At 46.5% G+C, this 22,333-nt stretch overlaps 1 protein-coding gene across 4 annotated transcripts in view; it reads right to left on the reverse strand.

Moving 5' to 3' along the window:
- LOC115087645 (nuclear receptor subfamily 1 group D member 2-like) overlaps nucleotides 1-21,887 on the reverse strand; it is a 34,022-nt gene extending 12,135 nt beyond the window's left edge. Inside the window, exons 1-4 of one of the 4 annotated variants that reach the window (XM_029595073.1) lie at nucleotides 21,572-21,887; nucleotides 2,404-2,691; nucleotides 1,801-1,889; nucleotides 1,120-1,264 (exon numbers count right to left, since the gene is read on the reverse strand). In XM_029595073.1, the coding sequence (XP_029450933.1) occupies nucleotides 1,120-1,264; nucleotides 1,801-1,889; nucleotides 2,404-2,691; nucleotides 21,572-21,584 (535 nt within the window). In that variant the 5' untranslated portion in view covers nucleotides 21,585-21,887. Of the gene's footprint in view, nucleotides 1-1,119; nucleotides 1,265-1,800; nucleotides 1,890-2,403; nucleotides 2,692-5,552; nucleotides 5,697-6,351; nucleotides 6,716-11,289; nucleotides 11,495-21,571 lie in introns of those variants that run through there. The other 3 variants (XM_029595074.1, XM_029595072.1, XM_029595075.1) reach the window with 3 other exon arrangements.
- Nucleotides 21,888-22,333: the final 446 nt, after the last annotated feature.

A 22,333-nucleotide genomic window follows, 5' to 3' on the forward strand; every position in this document is an offset into this window, starting at 1 on the left:
CCTTAGCTAAGTGCCCCTTGCTATGGGCGTCTAAATTGTGCATCCAGAAGATTTTTTTTTTTTTTTAAATCAAGCCAATATACATTTATTTTTCAATACCGCAAGCAGTAAATTTAAGTGTCACAACGATACTAAGTAGTAGGAACCAAGAGGACCATATTTTTTAACTTCTCATGAGCCATTGACTCACAGATTGACTTTACGCTACTTCCGGGCTGGAGTTAAATTTGCTGCGCTATAAAGTGTTCATTGGGCGCCCAGCGATTTTCTGCATCGGGGGGGGGGAGGGGCTAATAGTTAATAGCCTCGTCTACAAGGAGTTTACTTGTGATGGGCACTATCGGCCACGCATTGTTTGGGCGTGCGTTTTGGACACGCTAATCTCTTTATTGCATTGGGCGCTAGTCTAGTGCATTTAAAACGCATGTCTAACTACGTGTAAACCTGTGCACCAGGCTGGGCACACTTTTTTGCATCGTCCCCTCTGTGTCTATCCCAAGCATGCTTAAATCCTTCTGATGCCTTTAAGAGAAGCAGGAACTACAGTCATATAGCACTGCACCAGGAAATGTTTTTGTGGCTGCATAAATTACTACAAAACCTGGCGGCAAGACATGGAAGGAGGGCCTGGTTGTTGGATTAAGACAATTATAGGTCTTGTATGAACCAAAAAGGAAGATGACAAGGCCTGGAACAGCCTCCCAGCAGAGGTGGTGAGGGTCAATACTGTAGCAGAGCTTAAGCATAATTGGGATAGATAAGGCAGGTAGCGGTGGGAACAGGGTTGAGAAATTGGGTAAAAAGACATGGGGGCCCTGGTGTTGGTCTAGGTATGATAATTTATATGTTCATCTACCCAAAACTAGAGAAAATAAAGGAAGAAGACACTAAAGCAGACTGGATGGGCCAACTAGCCTTTATCTGCCATCATCTTAGAACTACAAATCTATAAATTCCCTTGAGGTTAAAACCAGGCCTGGCTCAGCCCACCCTTGATGACATGGAGCCGGCTGGTTACCCCATGTAGTTATACTGATGCCAGACTGGAGCAGTCCGTTGAGCAAAACAGTTTAGTATTAGCTAGAGGAGGCATCTGGTGGTGGTGCGTCCTGTACTCACCGTCTCTGGACATGCCAACGGAGAGGCACTTCTTGAAGCGGCAGTGCTGGCACCGGTTCCGATTCATCCGCATAATCAGACAGTTCTCATTCTTCATGCACATCTTGTAGTGAATATTTTGCTGGATGCTTCTCCGGAAAAAGCCCTGCAGTGGCAGAAAGTGTGGGGGTCAGCTCGTCAAATGATTCCCTGACCCAGTATTTCCCAACCCTCTCCCGGAGGCACACCTTTCCAGTTGGGTATTCAGGATATACATAATGAATATGCATGAGATAGATTTGCATGGTTTGGAGACCCAGGGAAACCACTGCCCAGGCCAGTGCCTCTACCTACACTGAAAAACATTGGGAATTCAAGGCTGGCCTGAAAGATTTCATGCACCCTGGAGCAGTTCTTTCATTTCTTGAGATGCCAAGAGACCCAGTTCCTGGCAGAAGACTTCATGGCCTAGAGTTTAGGAGGTTTTGATTACCCCTACTACTCTTCCACAATGCCTTCTGGTACCTGCAGTGCTGGATGCAAATGAAAGTGTCGGGTACTACAAATACCAAAAGGCAAAGGGACTGAAATTTTGAAGCCAGAACTATCCAAAACGTATCCTTCCAGGTTCTGGGTCACTTGTAACCCTGCAGATGGCTGGGCGATGTCACCTGGACAAAGGGAGCACAGTTCCCTACTCACCTTGCACCCCTCACAGGCATGGACACCGTAGTGGAAGCCAGACGCGATGTCTCCACACACTTTGCATAGCAACACCATCCCGCCTGTCTCTGCAACAAAAGAGCCCAGTGCCTTGTTAATACACAGCACGCATGACCCAGATATGCCTTGCACATTGCCTGCTCATTGCCAAGTTTACCCAGTCGTTCCCTTTTCCCCTGTCCTCTGCTATCCAAGGGCTAGAACAGGGCTTCTCAAACCTGCCCCATAGCCAGCTGGGTTTTCAGGATATCCACAATAAAAATGCATGAGATGAATCTGTATATATTAGGTCTCCAGCATATGCAAATGTATCTCATGCATATTCATGACAGATATCTTGCAAACCTGACTGTCTATGGGGGTCCCCAGGACATGTTTGGGAAGCTCTGGCAATAGTTCTGCTACAGTTCTCGGCTGACTTCATGTTGCCTGGGACAGGCAGTTCCAATCCGGGTGTTTTCCCTACGGCACGTATGAAGAGGGCATTCTTATTTCCCTGAAGAAAAAAAAAAAAGCTTATAGAACTCCCTGGTACATATAACCTTCTGGGCAAATGTGATTTACAGATTGCCAGCCACTCACTTGTGAAGGTGCCCGTCATGCTGTTTTGTTTGGCTCCTGTTGATCTGCCCTGGGAAGGGGGCGACTGTCCTTTACTGGGGTACTTCACTGCCCTCTCTGGAAACTGGAAAGCCGCCTTGGGGGACGCTGGGGAGGTGGCCCCCCGTGGCTTCAGTGCTCCAAGATCAGTCGGTGTCATCTCGGGCGACGCCGGGAGGGAGGGCGGCGAGGGCGCCAGGTCCCCACTGGAGGGACTGTTCGGGGAGGGTGCAGAACAGGCTGTGGAGCCCACGTAGAGGATCACACCACCTGCAAGGATGACAAGTGGAGAGACATGCTCAGCTTCTCCTGCCAGACAGGTCCCATGGCACTGTACGAGATGCTGTAATTCTCAGGCTTACGATGTCCCTGCCCCAGAGAATATACGATTTAACTCTGAGCACAAGGAGGTTACGTGACCTACTCGGTGTCGCAGGCCGCACTGCCCACTAGAATGACAATCTGGACTCTGAACCACAGAATACGTTAGAGGGAGTAACCTTGTCCTGTGAAAGCAGTGTATTACTCTTGGTTTTTTTTTTGTCTTTTTTAAGCATTATTTTAATCCCTGGCCAGCTGCAGACATATATTTAGAAATGTGCTCTACCTCTAGAGACCCATGAATTAGTAGAGCTCTGTTTCTGTGTCTCTCTGCTATGGATCTGTTTCTGACCTACTTAACACTTCGGTGATTTTGCTGATAAAGATTTAGGAAAATGCCAGAATTTCTACGTGTCCTCTCCACATGCTGCCCAAGGATCTATGTAGCAAAAAGTGGTGGTGGTGGGGGGGGGGGGGTTTTCTCTGCCACTGGTCGTGGTATAAATAAAGGAATAGAGGAAAAGGATCACAAGAGGAGGGGAGGTGGGGAACACGGCAGAGAGGAGAAAGGAAATGCAATGTGGAGAGCGGGAAAGCAAGGCAAGAAGAGAGCGAGATGGAGTGTGAGACTGAAAGGAGGGGACACGAGACAGAGTGCCAGAGACTGACACAAGAGTGTGCGTGTGTAAAACAAGAGCCACACGAGCAAAGGGTCTCTAAAGAGACAGAAAGATCAAGAGTGTGAGACAGATGCTCAGAGCATGTGAGAGGGAGGTAGGGCGGATGTGAGAGGGATTGTGTCCGAGAGCGGGAAGGGAGGAATGGAACACAGTAACATCGTAATTGATGGCAGATAAAAAGGTGAGACCTCAGGTCTGGAGACCGCACCTTCAAAAGGATATAAAGCAGATGGCATCGGTCCAAAAGGTGGCTACTAAAATGGTCAGTGGTCTTTGTTCTAAAATATATGAGGACAAGCTTGCAGATCTAAACACGTATACGTTAAAGCAGTGGTTCCCAAACCTGTCCTGGGGACCCCCCCAGCCAGTTGGGTTTTCAGGATATCCACAATGAATATGCATGAGATAGATATGCCTGCATATTCTGCCCTAGAGGAAAAGTGGGACATGTCAGAGACATTTAAGCACCTCAGAGGTGGGTCTTTCAACTGAAAGGAGGGGTCATGGGATGAAGGTGAAAAGGGTGGACTAATCTAAGGAATATTTCTTTACAGAGAGGGTGATGGATGTATGGAACAGCCTCCCAGTGGAGGTGATGGAGATAAGAACAGTATCCGAATTCAAGAAAGCAAGGCACAAGCACAGGCAATTCTTGTTAATGAACTTTCTGTTCCTTTTAACCATTGTCTTGCTTTATGAAAAACCCCAAGTCTCTTTCCTGTACGTTTGTCTTATCAGATTGTAAGCTCTATTGAGACGGGACTGTCTTTTTGTACGTTTGTACAGCGCTCCGTATGTCGTGTAGCGCTATAGAAATGTTAAGTAATAGTCGTAGGGAATCTCTGAGGGCGTGGCAGGGATTGTACAGCTGAGCAGTTGTATGGATGGGCACACTAGATAGGCCATATAGTATTTTTCTGCTGTCATGTTTCTATGTTCTCATAAAGTTGTTTTGCTTATTGTAAAGCCTACCAGCATCTAATGGCTTTGAGTGATCCTTGGGTCAACCCGAGCTGACAAAGCAATGATCAAGAGAGGAAGGAGTCCTGGGTGTCACACAACAAGAACACCCACTGACCGACTCGGAAGCATATTTTTCCCAGGTCTCAGAGGGAGCTGCGACCCGTGCCTCAGTCAGAGGACTGTCTCTAAAATGACAGGGCTAAAAAGAGAAAGGGGAAGACCCTGGCTAAGCTGCACATGGAAGCTCCTATCTCCAGCTGACTGCAGGTTCCAGCTGAATTAGAAACCCAAGGGAGCAGGACGAAACTGGGGGGATATGACCTCCTCCCCTCCCCCCGCCTTCTCCCTTCCCCTGGCAAACTTGGGGGAAAAGTAACTAACAGTTATCTCTATTACTTATGTTTAAAAAAAAAAAAAAACAATCTGAATACTTGCTTACAAACAAGTCCCTGTTGCAATAACTCGTTAAGTTACGTTTCTTTATTGCTGTTAACCTCGGGGCCGATGCAATAAACGTGCGCAGAAAAATGACGCTTAGTGTTGAGCGCCAGTTTTCCTAACGCGCGCCCAGCCGCCTCTCCCGGGCTCCCGATCCAATATTTAAATGAGGGGTCGCGCTAAAACGGAAGTGCTAGGGACAAACGTGCGTCCCTAAGCGCTTCCTCGGCGTGGGGCGCACGGGAGAGGTGGCTGTCAAGCCGGTTGGGAAAACGGACGCTCAATCTACGAGCGTCCGTTTTCTCCCGCTACCGGCATAGACACGCATAAGATACACGGCCTGGACCGTGTATCTCGTGTGTGTGTGTGTGTGTGTGTCGGGTATCCACAATTTGTTTTTCAAAGATTTCTTTTTTAAATAAATACTGTTTTATTTGGTTCCCCCTACTTAGTATCACAAAAATACTATTAGGAAAAATCTCAGAAAGCAGGATTTTTTCTTTTTTTTTTCAATGTGCCCTTGAGCGTGGCAGACCTTTATGCCAGCCTCGGGCGTGTTAGGCCGTGCGCGGTGGCTAGCGCATGGCATCGAATCAGCCCCCCCCCCCGTGTTTGGGACCGGTGTGGCCCCCTGCACTGAAAGTAAAGGAACTGCTTTCCACACACTGGTCTAAAGGGAAGCAGACATGTCATCTCCTGGGGTAAGGGGCGAGAAAAATATAAACCTACTTGTTACACATCACAGGACCGAGGAAGGAAAGCCAATCCTGGCCCCTTATACTGCTGGCACCAGAATTGTGCACCCATGCCCGTGGCGGGCCATGGATCCTCGAATCTCACCCACACAATGGCCAGTCATACCTCTCTGCAAAGCTCTGATCTGTTGCCTTTCCATTGACATAAAGCACTCATCCATGCAGCAAATGCCCTTTGGATATGTCTTTACAACACACAAAAAAAAAATAAAATGTTGGGATTTCTAATAACAACTCAGCAGTACATAAAAGGTTACAGGGCAGAAAAGAGGCAGCCTTTCACCCTGCTACCTCCACAAATAGTATCCCTGATTAAAATTAAACTGAAACGATCCTTCCGCCTCCCACCCACCCCACAGTCAGAAGACACTTTTCCTCGGGAGAGCAAAGTGCGTGCAGCCCCACTGATGCCGGCTTTGGCAAAGCTGCCGAGGCAGTCGTTCTTGTGCCCTTCCCCCACACCCAGCATCTCCAGTTCCCGGTAATGCATCGAAATGCACCTTAGTCATGCCTTCCCTTTTCAGATGCCCTTCCTTCTTTTACTACAACGTAAGCATAACTTCCTATTCCCCCCATCCCCATCCTGTCATCAATCAGTAGTAAATGGCTGTGGGAGATACGATAAGAAGAAGGAAAAAAAAAAATCAAACACCATTGCAACGTTAGATCTGTAGAAGCTGTTGTCATTCCATGCAGATCTGAGGCAGATATTTCAGTTCCCTCGCCACATATCGTTTTAAACCCTGTTGTCTTATACATTAGGATTTACCTACCAGGTAAGGTCGGTGCTGGCCAGGGACTGGCCTCAGTTAGCCTTCCCTGTAGCCACCTATTATCCTCTTCCTCCTGCTGCATCTCCGCTTGCACGTTGCTGTAACAACAGCCGGAAGCTCCGCCGGTACTTCCCTGCTAGGGAGTACCCACTTACTCTCTCTGCACAGGTACAGACCACCCCTCATTCTCTCCCTGACACCCACAAGACAAGAATCTCTCAGCCTCCTCCTCCTGGAAAGCTGAGGAGCTCAAGGGCTCATCTCCAAAGTGTGCGACAGCCTCAACCCGTTTGTGGAGAGACAGAATTTGGTCTGCAGGATTCTTCCTGGGCTGGCGATTCGCTTAGGTGTAAAGGTGAGAGACTTGAATTCCGACTCCGAATGACGAGACAGTGCTTGGCAAGAGCTGCCCTGGGTAGTCCGATCCTAGTGTTTTCCAGCAGGAGACGCTGTGGGGAAAGAGGGTCACAGCTCCTGCAGTCCCTGCCTCTCCCAAATGGGGCAAGAATACTAGCTAAGTGCAAAGACTGGAATTCAACATCTCACTATTTATGCTTATTTTTTCTTTTCTCTCTCTCACACACACACAAACATATATACAAACACACACTCTACATTGAAACACTTCCACAGACTATGTATGTGTGTGTGTGTGTATGTATGTATATACACGTGCACACACACACTCTCTCAATGTGTATTTAAATATGCCCACAGACTAAAAGATACACACACACGTCAGTGCAAATACAGAGACATAAATACAACCACACGGATATATACCCCCCTCACACCAAAATATAAATACACTTTCACACTATTACAAAGAGAACCAAGCTTTTGGTTCTATTCTACTTTCATAGTACTGTTTTCTCTGAATTTGGTGATAGTCCCTAAGGCTGAAAGGGGGGGGGGGGCTTATTCCCAAATAAAACAAATGTTGCATTACAAGTTCACAATCAATCACACTGCTCTTCTTCTGACAGAGCCAGAGAAGCAAACCTCAGCAAAGTCTTTAATTTTTTTGTAGCAATGTAGGACAATTTCTCTGTCTCACACACACATATATACACACACACACATACACACACACACATACACACACACACACACACACACATATATACACATACATATACACACACACACATATACACACACACACACATATACAAAGAACTGCTGATGAGCTGAATTCCTGTACATGGATTTTAACATTTTTGTGGCTCATATGCTCTCATCAATCCTGATTTCACTTACCTAGGTCTATCTGATTACAGCAGAGGACCTTAGAGGGTAGAAACCAGCAAAATGAATGTGCTGAAAATAAGAGCACCTAGCTAACGGTAGACTATAAAGCAGGGTTGGCCAACTCCAATCCTTGAGAGCCAAGAACAGGCCAGGTTTTCAGGACAGTCATGTGGATGCAGCACATGCAAATCTACCTCATGCATATTCATTGTGGACATCCTGAAAACCAGGCCTGTGTGTGCTTCTCGAGGACCCGAGTTGGTCACTCTTGCTATAGAGCCAGCCCAGTGCTTCACTGGTAATGCTACAGCTATACCAGGGCTTCCAAAACCTGTCCTGGGGACTCCACAGCCAGTCGGGTTTTCAGGATATCCACGATGAATATGCATGAGATAAACTGCATATCATGGAGAATCAGTATATTCAAATTTATCTCATGCATATTCATTGTGATATCCTGAAAACCCAGACTGGCTATGGGGGTCCCCAAAGACAGGTTTGGGAAGCCCTCAGCTACACACTGCCATGTGGAGGACCTGGGTTTGACTCTTGTAAGATCCTTCTGCTGCTCAGGCTGGCTGGGGCAGGATGTGCTGCTGAGGTCACATTCACAGCCCCTGAGGGGATGGATTCCCAGCAGCAATGCCTGATATCCAGACTTAGAATCAGAGTTATTGGACTTCAGAGGGAACCAAGGTTTGTGGCCCTTGGCCAAGAACTGTCACTGCAGTGACTGTATTAAGTGACTTGGGATGTGCATACAGGAGAAACAAAATCCCCCAGTAATTTTGAATGAAAGCTTATGGCTGCCAGATCCCAGCCCGAGCTTCAGCTCAGCTAGAAGTAGAAAGAAGGAAACTGTCAGGTCCCAGATGAAGGAACAACTATATATATAAATAGAAAATAGAGGGCTCAGACTTTTGGCTAAGATCCCAGTACACTCCCAAATTGGTCTTATGCTGGCTTTTCTGCATAACACCCTATTTATTTGGATTTAGCTCATACCTTTTCATTAGCAGCTCAAGGCAAGTTACATTCAGGTACCCCCCTGTCCCCAGAAGACTCACGATCTAACAGCCTCATTCACTAAAGCTTTTCTCCCATTCTGTGTCTATGGGGAAAAAAATGATAGTAAATCAGGCCATGTTTATAAGTGAAGGAATGGAGAGTACAGTAACATGTTCATGGTCACAAAGAGCATCAGCAAGATTTGAACTCTGGCTTTCCTAGGTCACAGCCCCCCACTACTCTAACTCCTAGGCTGCCACTCCACTCTAAATCCTGCTTTCTTTTCTGGGCATGATCATTTTTGATACACATGCATAAGAACCTTGTTTCAGAACTCTTAAACAAATATTGATAAAGGTGTAAAGGTGAACTAATTATGAAGATTTCAAATACTCAACATAAGCTATTTGTAGGTCACTTATTTTAGCATTTACTTCTGCAACTATTGACGACTAAGACAATGGCTTCTTCTGGAAATGTTGCAACCTAGTGGAAGCCCCCCCCCCCCCCCAAGTTGGAGTCCAGACTGAAAAACACAGTTCAGCAATTTGTGAAGGAGATGGACAGAGCACACCCTCTCTTGCAGAGGGACACTTTTGTGAGAAAGTTGGTTTTGAATGTGTGGTTTTCCACGGCTGAGATCTTCTGTTTGCAGAGTTTTCTTGTGAGCTGGCTGTTCCGCATCACTTTTTATTTCAGCAGGAGTCTGTTGGAGATACCGGACCATGCTGCAGGCAAAGAAGTCCAAAACCCCTTTCTCGTCCTTCGAAGTAGACTCCCTGCTGCGTTGGGAAAGCGAGAAAGGTCACCAACAGTCTCCAGGCCCTGGTAAAAATGTGAGTATTTTCCTGGGTTGATTCTGCAAAGTCATCAAAGAGCCTGACAGGATTGGAGAAAGGGTGACCTAAATCTGCCCGAGGATGGATCTGAAGGACAAGATGGGCTCCAGCATCTCCTGACAAGTTTCTCTATAGGGGGGTCCCTGCGCTACCCAGGTCAGTCCTAGATCTGCAGGACATGTGGTGTCCTCAGCTGCCAATGGAACAGCTCAGACAGACACTGACCAAGAAAATAACTAGTATCACCTCCTACTCCGGGTCTTCCTACTGCCAATCTGGAGAAAGCTAGGCAGGGGCAACTAGAGGATTTTATTGCCCTACATCTGGATACCCCTTCTACCCTGCTATTCATGAAGGCGTTCAGACTACAAATGTCATGCTCGTTTTATGGATAACAAGGTCATCTATGCTGATCTGTGCAATAGACATCACAAAACATTTGAACATGCTACTGGAAGCCACCTATACCACAGTGTGGCAAACTGTCGAATCTAGGAGACTGGTGAATCATCATTGCATGGATGGCCAAACAGGGCGGTTTACCCATAAGGGTATTCCTGTAAGCATGAGGCCTCTGCAGGTACGAGCACTTCCTGAGGAGATGCACAGCAGAAGAGATGACTTTTAACCTAGTCGGGGAATGCCCCTTCACACAGGATTTCTTGACGCCAATGGACATGGAATTCAGAAATTGCATTTCAGGGAAATATGTGATGCATCAATTGAAATTCTATGGACCATTCCCAAAGACAGATGCCTGGGGAGCCATGTAAGATGCTTGGAGGTTCTGCTTCATCAAGGATGCTCTTATCACTAGGAGCCGCTTCATGCTCCAGAGAGAGGCGGTGTCCACCCAGGCCTGCTGCAAGCAGATCCAGGCCTTATTCCGGGACTACACCATCACTGACAGCCCCAAGGAGCAGTATGAGGAATGAAGATTTTTTCAGTTTAGAAACAAGGTGCTCACTCTGATTGTTACTGGGTTTTTTTATTTGAGGTCATGTTTTTAGCTTAAGAATGGATTTGTTTTAACTATGAATCTGATGTATTGCAATCGGCTTAGTAGGGCTGGTCCGCTATAAGCAAGCTATAAGTGTTTTAAAATAAATAACTAAAACAATGCAGGTCACGGAGATGCCAGTTTGGTACCAGCAGGCTGTAACACCCCAGAACCCAACTAGGTCAGTCTGGCAGGTTGCTGGTGGGGAGGCACCAACTACTACTATGTTAATATGCTAATCTACAATATGTAAATATTTGAATTATTTGCCACACAACAGCAGGTATGTGATTTTCTTAAACTGCACTGCATCCCACCCTTACCATGCTTCTGACTGCAAACAGTTGCTTAAATTTTTAAAGTATTCAGCATGTAAATGTGTTGTGTAATCTATTTATAACAGTTATGGAAACTGATCTGTTTATCTTATTTGCAGGGCAACTGTAATGACTATAATGTATTTAGACCTGCTCTTTGTGTTATTTGCAAAAGCATCAAATGATTGATTGCAAAATTTAAAAATTATTAAAAAAAAAAAGACGACCCCAAAATGATGAAGAACCTAGGTGGTAAAAGCGCAGGGGGATTCTTGTACCCTCCCTTCCCCCCAGGTCCCTCCTTTCCACCCGCATTCCCCCACGAAAGAGAAAGAAATGTGTTGAAGCTCCTCCCCCTCCGCTCCGTCTACACGCAGACTGCAAGGGCTGAAAAATGCCAGGAAAGACTCCGGCAAAATATAAATAGAACCACAGAATATACATCTATTTATATGTATGACAATTCTGTGCTCCTCTCGCCCCAAACAGAAAAAAAAAAGGTTAAGCGAAATAAGGGGCTCACCCCCGTCATCCTAAAGCAGCAGACCCAAGAAAGACTGCGAAGATGCAGGAAGCCACAGCTGGACTCTGCTCTTAGGTAAAGATCCAGACCGATTCCGTCCCCGTGATGAGAAAGCCCCCTCTCCTCCCCTTGCAGCGGAGGGGGTTTGTGCACTCAGGGATATCCTGGCGCCTTGGGTCCACTCATCGCCTGCGGGCCCTGGAAACATTAAGGGGGGGGGGGGGAGAGCTTGATCTGTGCCCTCAGCCGCGATTCCAGCCGTCGGCTGCCTTTCTCTTTTTTTTCTCAGACCGCGCTGCCCGACTTTCCCCCCTCCCCCCCCCTGCCCACGCGCCGCCTGAGCCTTCAATCAGGTCAGGGGCTCACGTGTCGCCTTTCGCTGCCTGCACTGAGCCGACAGGAATAGCGAGAGCTCGGGCAGGGAGCCAGCGCCGCCGCGCCACCTGATCGGCGGCTCACATGGCCTCGGCGGCACACATGCGAGAGGGAGGGGCGGGAGGCCCCTGCAGGCGCATTCCTACAGCTCGCCGAGGAGGAGGAGGAGGAGCCGCAGCGGGCCGCTTCCCACGGTCACACGTGTGCCGGCCACATGCCCGAGGGAGGAACCACACATGCATCTGGTAACCCAGAAACCAGAGAAACACGCCAGGTAGCCAAAGTACACAAGCACAGAGCTACGCACAGCTCCATGCCCAGCCCAGGTACACAGGGCCGGTGCTAGCTTTTTCGCTGCCCCTTGCGAACAATTACTGTGCTGTTTCCCCGCTTCCACCCCCCCCCCCCCCCCCAATTCATTCAGTCCCTGTCCCTCAAATAAAGCCCAACTCCCTCCTGCAATCTATAGTTTTAAAAACTGACTCTCCACCCACTCCAAAACCCATGGATAGGGAAGGGTATTAGGAATTCTAGACAAATCTTACAACCTTGCACACATGCCTGCCTCCCTCACACACACACACACACCCTTTACAGACACACACAAATTATGCATTTATAACAAATTTAAATGACAAAGAACATTCAAAAGTACAGTCTTCTAAGGCAAAAATAACACAACATGCATATTATATTTACATGCACTGTTATGGTGCCAACCAGAAAACTGCAAAAAAGACACTTGGAGCACCTATGGAATTAGACTTTTTGTAACGCGTGCTGGGTGTGAGCTTGACCCTCAGAAAGCCATGAATAAACAGAATAACCATTACAATATAGTAAGCATCCCATACCAAAACAACCCTATATATGAAAAGGCAACACTGCACATATTACACCAGGTCCTAGAACACCAATAATACTCTTATTAGGAAACCAGGCTGCTATAGATCCCTACACAGAAATTACATGCCAGCAAAATACCTCACCTCAGACACATAGCCAGAACACAGAGAGACCCTGAGCAAATACAGAATAAAGAGATCAGAAAGTATAAACAGAAATGTGCTGAGAAGAACTGAACTGGAACCCACAAGCAGCCAGCCTCTATATGCAGAGCAACAATGGAAAAATAGAAACATTACCATTCTTCATAAAGCATTCAATAATAAAATCAAGAAATATAAAACAATCATATAGTAAAATCATATTCAGAAAAATATTTCAAGTCAATTAATGAATAGATTATCGAAAATTTCCCAAACACCAATAAAATATTTCAAAACATCTGATGAATAAAAATTCCAATAATTAAAAAATGGTCTATTCCCCTAAAAAATTTAAATATTTCAAAAGAATAGAAGCATCAAATTAAATCAATAATTAAAACTAATAAGGGTTAAAAAAAATCTCCTGCTCTCCATCCCTGGGATCTTTTGAGATCGTTATGGATTGGGGGAGGTAGGACGCACAAATTTTATTGTCTCTCTTACACACATGCACAATTCTCTCATACACTTCCTCTCTCTCTCATACACAGGCTCCCTCTCCCTCACAGATATATTTTGTATGTGTTTGTGCAATCCTGTGAGAGCCTATATGTGACACATAGGCTCTCACAGGCACATACACAAGCACACAGACTCACACAAGCACATTCACAGGCACACAAACTCACAAAGACAAACACACACACAGGCTCTCACATACACAGGCTCTCACTCGCTCATGCACACAGCCTCCTGTTGTCATTCGGCTGTGGTGGGATGAGTTCCACCATGGCCCTGTGGGCCTCCTTTTGTTGCTGGGCCATGGCGGGATGAGCTCCACAGTGGCCCTGCGGGTCTCCTGTTGTCTTCAGGCCATGGAGGGATGAGCTCCACTCCACCACGGCCCACCAGCCTTTCTGCTTGCGGGGGGAGGGGGGCAGGGGGAGCAGAAGCTGTGTGTGCCTGTGGACACAGGAACACCAACCTCATTTTTAGCAACTGAGCAGCTGGTGGGTTGACTTCTGCCAGCGGCCTCTCTCTCTCTTTAGCCGGCGGTGGATTAGGCTCCGCCAGCATTCCCATGGCCTCTCCTGCCACCGGCCCACCGCCCTGCTGGGTGTGCTGCCTCGTGCAAATGCACGGTATACACACACCCGGTCGCGCCAGGCCTGAACACAGAATGGGCATAGGCATAAAAAATGAGGGAAGACACATAGGCATCTATCTGCACAGTAACTAGAGAAACACCATCACTCGCCAGGGCTTACCCTGCCATCTCTTGTAAGTCACACTGCATACCCTCCACATACCGAGCTGGGATTGGGAGCCCAGCCACCACATCCTGGGCAAGTTACTTTCCCTTCCCGGGACTCCTTTTATCCAACTTGAATCAGAGAACTGCCATACTAAATACATGTTATTCCTTCTTCACTTCCAACCCATGAGAAATGTGCCACCAGGCCATTCACCACAGAAGTGGCTGCATGCTTATTTCTACAGTGCTATATAACAAAGGTAAAGTGCATTGGGATCCTCGTAGGGAGGAGAGGCTAGGAGTAGTTTACCGTTCTTAGTAGCATGGTATTGACTGGGAATTTGTATCACTGGATCAGGCATGGTTGGATTCATGATCCAATAACGGCTGCCTTGCTGGCAAGCGATTACAGATCCTAGCTAAGGGTTAGGGGTGTGGGGAGGGATAAAAGGGGATTCTGTATTTTGGAAAAAAAAAGGCAGTGTGTAAAAGAAATGGGATTAGGAGGGAAAGCAACACGAGATCAGCCTTGGTTTAGTGGAGCTGTCAAGAGACATGATTTACTCGTGCAGTTTAATCTTTCTCCACGTTCCTCCATCAGGGGGCAAGGAGGATGCTGAGAGTTGTTTTGTTTTTTTTTGTCTAAAAGTAGGTTAAGCAAAAGAGTGACAGGTGCATTCCTGCTATGGGAACAGCAGCAATGCTAATGACAGTCACATGGACAATGGATCCAACAATACAGACATAAAGAGAAACTTGGAGATAAGAAGAAGGAAAAACAGCCAGCGAAGGGTAAACAAAGGTAGAAAAAGAACAAGGCAAAGGGAAGAAAAATAGTTGGGGGAATGAGACATATAAAGAAAGAGGGAGAGAAGCATGAAATACACTCGGTTGCAGGGTCTGAAATGGTGCTCTGTTCTTTCAGTCTCTTAACAAGTTAACTGTTGTGGTGGTACCGACTCCTCCATTCTTAGAAGGTCAAAACTCCTTTCTTTATGTTGGGCCCTGTACAGACCTTTCTGCCTAATTATTGAATTCCATCTTTCTGGCCCCTGCTGCCCTACCTTCATTCCAGATTACAAACTGGGAAAAGTGTTACCGGGGGGGAGTTGCTGGCTGGACGCTCTGGTGGGCCAGGTTCCACCACCAGTGGTCACCGCTGATCTGCAGCCCGCCAAGACAAAAGAACGGGTCAGCCATGGCAAGATTTACACCCTCACCGGCAGGCTTTCATTTAGAAGCCATTGCTGGCTTACAGTTGCCCACGCGCTGCTGCTATCTGGGGCATGGAAAGACCCCACTTCATGTCTAGGAGCTAGGGAAGTGGGTGCACCATGGCATGCAGACTGTGAGCTTTGTGGGGCCAGGGATGCCTTCCCCAGTCTATATCTAGATGACAACACACGTCTCTCCTCTTTTCTCTCACCCCCCCAGTTTCCTGAAAAGAAAGGGGTAGAGGCACCAAGGAACAATGTAGGGGGGATGCCATTTTGTTTTTCAACTAATTTATACATCTACAGTGTAAATGGGTTAAAGACAGTCTTTTCACAAACAAACCGAGGGCATGATTTCTAAGGCTTTTCTTCCATTCTGGGTCTGTGGGAAAATGCTTGGCAGATCAGGCCATAAGCTGATTTTGAGAATTTCCCCCTGCCCACCCATACCCCCCACCCATACCCCCCCCACCCAACAGCAGCGGTGGATTCACGATGTCGGACCGGCCCGGGTATTCACCGCCCAGGCTGGCCCAGGACACATCACGTGGTCTGCCGAGCGCGGCTCTGTCACGGCCTCGCACGGCAGACCACGTGACTGGAGCGATCGGCCCACCGGGGGATGTCCGATCCCCCGATAGGCCAATCCGCCCCTGCCCAACAGAGACACACACTATTAATAATAGACCTGACTCAAACTCTCAAGGTTAGTGCATTTGGCAGATTCATCTTTTTTTCTAGTGCCTGAGATATCTGTCACTAGTGATTCCAGAAAAAACAAACAACAAAAAGGAGTATAGAAGATATACAAGGGTCTTCTGTGAGACATGCAGGGAGGCTTCACTAACAGGCCGATTCAGTAAAGTCCGCGGGAGAGCGGGTTGTCCCGGCGCGTGCACAGGCCACTCGCCTGTGCGCGCGATACAGTATTTAAATGAGGCCCGGCGGTAGAAACGGGCAAAAGGAGGCACTAGGGACACTAGCAATCCCTAGTGCCTCCTTTTTGACAGGAGTGGCAGCTGTCAGCGGGTTTGGCAGCCGACGCTCAATTTTGCCGGCGTCGGTTCTCGAGCCCGCTGACAGCCACGGGCTCGGAAACCGGACACCGGCAAAATTGAGCGTCCGGTTTTCAACCCAACAGCCGCTGGCCGACTTCCATTTTTTTTTTTTTTTTTTTTTTACTTTTCGGGACCTCCGACTTAATATCGCCATGATATTAAGTCGGAGGGTGCACAGAAAAGCATAACCCCCTATGCAAAATGGAGATTAGCGCATCCAAAACGTACATCAAATCGAGCGTATAGCTAAAAGCGCTCCTCGCATGTAAAGTACATGTAGATGAGGCTATTAGCTAATCCCCATGATGCAAAAAATTTCCTGCGCAGCCAATATGCCCTTGTAATACAGCAAAGTTTACGCCAGCCCCAAGGGCTGGATTGTAAAAAAAAAACAAAATTCCTGCTTTCTGTGATCCCTCCTACTAGCATTGTCGTGATACTAAGTAGGAGGGCTCACAGAAAGCGGAATCATGTAAAAAAAAAATATATATTGCTAAAAAAAAAATATAAAATTTTTGGGTGCCTAATATGCACTTAGAATATATATAGTCCAGGCCGTGTATATTGTGCCGGTAGCGAGAGAAAATGGATGCTCATATTGAGTGTCCTTTTCCTAACCCGCACTGACAGCCACCTCTCCTGGGCGCTCGATGCCAAGGAGGCGCTAGGGATGCACAATTTCCCCTAGTCTCTCCTTTTTACCATGGCAGCTAATTTTAATATTAAACCGTGCACCCGGGAGGGGTGGATCGGCACATTTTAGGAGAGTGGGCACGCAATCACGGGCTCCCGTTTTACGCGCACCGATATTGCATCGGCCTGAGAGGGAGTTATTTACTAAAGGTTTTCTTTCATTTTCTGTCTATAAGAAAAATGCTTAGTAAACAGGGCCCAGAGCTGGGGGCAGAGGGAAGTCTTACGCTCATGCTTACATACAATAGGATTTTTCTTGAATCACAGTCCAGTACTCTAACCACTAGGCTAATTTCCATATCATCAGAATGAGCTGAAACAGAAAATTTCCCTGGAGTTGAAAACAAAACTAAAATTGAAAAACATTAAAAAATACGGCTTCTTTGGAAGGTGAGAAAAGACTTTAACTCTGTTTGGATGTATCCCTAGAAAGCAACTGCTGGCAGAAATGAAAATATAGCAACATTAAGTAACAGTAATTTTAAATTATAAAGCATCTTTTACCCAACCAGGATCCCAGTGAGATTAACAATTGCAGCCCTTCAAAAGAGCAGACATGCAGCTACTTCTGGGGCAGGAGAGGTACAAGATGGGCAGAGTTTCTGCACTTGACACAATATGAAATAAACTTTGAAGTGCTATTATGGGCAGGATAGCAGCAGTAGTCTTCGGGTAACAGTGATCTTCAGATCCAGCAAATGCCCTATTAAGGTGAATTGGTGTCAAAGCTCTGGATCCCTTGCCTTTCTAAGTCACATTGATCAGCAAACTGGGATAAGCAGATTTCACAACCTTATCTCCTAGTGACAAGAAAAACACTACAGTCGGGAAGTGTGCCACTTTGTTATGCCAATGTTAGCTGCTGCTATGCAAAGCAGTCTAGAGGGACTGAAGATGTGCACTGACCCCTGACAGATTACAAGGGAGAGCTGGGTGGCTGACTCCATGTGCAGCCTGTTTTCTAGGTAGGTGAGCTTACATAAACCAGGTCAGCAGTGTATCCATGCTAATCTTCTCACAACTGGTCACCAAAATCAGAGTCTTCTATGCAATGAAGGTTGAAACTGGATTATTTAACACTTCTCTGTTAATTACAAGATTAACAATCGTTTTCAAAGCGAATACTAGGCAGCCCCCAAAGTGTGGCTATGACTGAATTAAACATCTCTTAACAACTGGTTTAATGCTTTTAAAGCAAGCTCTTCATTCACTTGAACTATCATAAAATCAGACTGATTTGAGACTTCCAGCTCATATCTACTCCAGACAGAAGTCAGAACTGTTCTTCCACAGACTCAGGTTATTTATTGCCTATGGAGAACAAAATCCAAAGTTCAGAAGATGTTGGGTTTTTTTTTCTATAGCTGGTGTCATCAGTTTGCTGACACCACTAGACAATGATAGTTTCATCATCAGTCAGCAACAGAAAGCACACATTTTACTTCTACTTTGAAGTCATGATTTTAGTTATCAGTTGGAAGTCACTTTTACCAACAGTCACTTTAACAGTGGGCATTATTGCTTAAATAGTGTTCAGTTAAGCCAGCCCTGCGGCTCAGGGGCACCTGGGTTTGATTCTCGATTCAGGTTGGGTGACCAAATCTAGACATGCTGCAGAGGCATTGGTCACAACCTGTGGTGGAGAGGGAGCTCCAGTCATCCCACAATGGAAACACCTAATGGCCGCACTTAGTGCCCATGATTTGCATGGCTCCAGAAGAAGTTCAGTCAATGCATTTGGGATGCAGTAATCCAAACAAGCCGTATCTGACTGGGGAGAAGGGGGGAGCAAAAGACTGATGTGCGTGGACTGAGAAAGACCTCAGGGTGAAAGCGTCTGACTATCTGAAGGCAGCAATGTGACAAGGCGGTGACTAAACCCAGTGGGATGCTGGGCTGCATAACGGAATAACCAGCAGGAATAAAGGAGGTGAGAAGGCCCCTATGCAGGTCTTTGGTGAGACCTCATCTGGAGTGCTGTGTTCAGTTCTGGAGACCGTCTCTCAAAAAGGACAGGATGGAAATGGTCCAGACAAAGACAACCAAAATGGGGTGGGGGTATGCATTGAAAACCATATCAAATGAGGCCGAAGGCCCTAAATATCTATACCCCAGAAGAGGAGAGACGGGGATATGATAGACTTTTAAACACTTGAAAGGGATCCATAATGCACACTAATCAAACGTTTTCCAATAAAAAGGAAGCTGTAGAACTAGGGGTCATGATATGAAACCCGCTCAGCTTAATTTTCATCTCACAAATCACTGTTTCTGCTAGCAGAGGATAAAAGCATTACCTGCTCTTATGCCACCACCTATCAGCTGCCAAATGATCACTATTCCTGTCCCAGCTGTTTACTGAAGCAAATAGCACAGTTTGGTCCCACGCCCACATTCTCCACCCCAGCATCTTCTGACTCACCACAGATCTTTGCTAAATTTAACGTGTTCAAGAAACTTGTACACGTGCTAGCTAAAAGAAAAGCAGAATGAAGCAGGAGATGCCAACAGCACTGCCACACAGGGAACATGAAGCATTTTTCTTCTGCAGCTTGCACAGTAACATGTATCTCATATTCCCCTTATGTGTGGTGCCCAAACTATCTGATCTAATTCTATTTTTACTGGATATTATAGCCAGATCTGGTTTTCTAGCCACCATCCCAATTCTGGATTTCAGGAACTGGAATACAATGGCTTTAGAACAGGGAAATGAATAACCAATAAAGCCACTGCATGCTGCCAAAATATACCCCTAACCAAGGATTAAGGCTGCCAACTAGCTCCTTTTTTTCCTGTCTATCCACATTTCCTTCTTCTCCTAGCTCTCGCCCCCCATTGCTGGTCAAGTTCTAGTTTTACCCAATCGCATGCTAGGACTTATATACCTGATTTCTTTAGGGAAATTAGAACTATAAATTAATGCATGCAGTAGGGTAAAAACTAGGGCTAGATCAGTAAGCAACCCTAGCAGAAGAGATAATCAACTCCGGTTCTCTACTCCAGGCAGCCAACAGGCCTTCTTTTCAGGATGTCCACAGTGAACAGTCATCATATGTCTGTATAGGCTTGACATAAGAATCTGGTTAATTTGCATTTCTTGGTTACCCTGACAACCAGACCTGACTGTAGAAGGGTTACTTTTAGGTAAGGCAACCAGATGGATCCGCTTTATAATAGATAGGTTCTGCCAGTCCTGGTTAACCCCTTTACTTTTTTTTTTAATATATAGATAACTTTTTTATTTAAACATCAAGCAGACAACAGCTCCTGTCTCTGTCGTGGGCTTTGGAACTCGCCATTCTTAGATTCAATTGGGTAAAACGCCCCTTAAAACACAGAGTTTGCTGGCCACAGGAGTTAGCCCCACCAACTCAATGTGCAGAGGTAAAGCCAGCATTTGGGGCCCGCCATAGCACGTTCCCCCGCGACCGCATACCGGGCGGCGCTCGTGCTGCTCCCTCACGTGCAGGCGACATGCGCCACGTGATCCGTGCGGCTCCGCCAGGCGCACGTGCATGGCTGGGGGCAGCAGGAACGCGCGGGGAGCAGGTGCAACCCGCTCGCCTGTCGCGGGAAATGCACGCGCCACCGCCGAGTCTATCATGTCCCTCCCCTCTCCTCCAGAATGCGCCAGGATGCAGCTCGCGCGCTGGCTGGGGCTGAGCCGCCTCCTCGTCACGCGTCACCTGAGCCTCTCCGTAGTATCGTGGCTGGCCGGAGGAATCTGCCGCCCGGGCTGCCACAAAACATCAGTGGTAATAATGCTAGATAATGGTGTAGCTCCATTGCCGGAGCCTTTCCAGCCTAGTGAAAGTTACCGTTCCAGGGACGGTATGGGATCCATGGCAGGTGAGGAAGAAAACCAGGGGGGGGGGGATGATAGCTTGTGTGGATGCCGCAGCGCCCTAAAGCGACGCGCCCCCCCCCCAAAAAAAAAAAAAGTGTAAATGAAGGAATTGCGCTATTCCAATCCTTGTCTGGAAGAAATTAATTACTGAAAAAAGCCTCCCGCACAGACGGCCTCATGAATTCATTAGTCACCTCCATATCCAATAGATAATATCTATGCATTTAAAAAGGGCATCTAATAATACCTGGGCAGCACTCCCAATAAATAATATCCATGCAAATAGAGGAGACAATAAATACCCCCCCCCCCCCCCCACACACACACACACACACACACTCTCTTTCCGAATAGTAATATTAATGCAAATAAAAGGGTACCCAATAAATATCCCATCTTAAAAGACACTCTGGAAATAAAAGACCATTTAATATTTAAATGCCCCTTCTGAAATTCAGTAAGAGCCTTTTAAAGTCTGACATACAGAATAAAAACCTCTGGCTGCACTGAAAATCTAAACGTTCAGGAGGGTTGAATCCCTCAGAACAGTTGTCCTATATTCTGAAAAAAAACAACCCAAAACCTGAATTATTAGATTAAGCAGTCAAGCTATGGGGTTATTCACAACCCAGATAAATTGCAGTATTAAGTCCTGTATGTAGCAGAACTGGCAGGAAAGTTGTGACAGTCGTGGGGGAGCACTGATAACCTAGGGCACAATATCCCTGCATCAAACTTCTATGGACAGAAGCATCCTTAAATTGTTGTAAAGGTTTCTTTCCTTATTGACAGTATCTACATTAAAAATAGTACACACACTATTCAAATAAAATAATGTTTGATCTTACCTGGATTATCCATTTTATGTTCTATTTATGTATCTTTTTTGGAGGAGAGTAGTGTTCACAAATGTGCTACTCCAGCATGGATCAGTTTATATATCTGAAAGCAGTGAGTCGCAGGGATTTTGCACCAAAGTCCTTCTTTGCTGGTTTCTAAGCGTCTATCCCAATAGCTTCAGACTGCAGCAGACTGTGGGCTGTACTCTGTCATTGTCTCCACGTGTGACTGGCTGGGTTCAGGGCAGTGCTGTATATATGTGGGTGAGGGTATTTGGTCATGCCCTTGCAGAGGTTTGTGTTCCCTCGCTTAGCTAGGAGGGAAAATAAGAGGAGGTTACTAATTTAGCAGTATGTTTGGCATAGCCATGTATTAGTAACTGGCTCATGTGGAGCCTGCATGTGATAGAGTCGGAGGCATGCCCCACTGACACACATTTCAGACAACAGAGAAGCAAGAGAGGGATGAGCTAAGCTTTCCGCAGCACATGTGCAGGAGGAGGAGACCAGGGTGAGTAAATGTGCCCATTTATACAAAGCTGAGCTCAGCTTGCAGTGATTCAGGGCTGCCTGCCTGCTCGTATTGGGGCTCTCTTTTCAGCCTTGAAGTGGGGCATTGGGAAATGCTGAATTTACAGGAAACCAGTGATAATCAATTTTTGCCACAAATTGTGCCTCATTTAGCAGCAGAACAGCCTAAAAAAAAAAACTAGTTCATGCAGTCTGTACTTACATTTTAACACTTTCCTATTCACTTTTTGATTATTTAAC

This window comes from Rhinatrema bivittatum, chromosome 3 (assembly GCF_901001135.1).
Source record: "Rhinatrema bivittatum chromosome 3, aRhiBiv1.1, whole genome shotgun sequence".
In the NCBI taxonomy this organism is placed as follows: Eukaryota; Metazoa; Chordata; class Amphibia; order Gymnophiona; family Rhinatrematidae; genus Rhinatrema; species Rhinatrema bivittatum.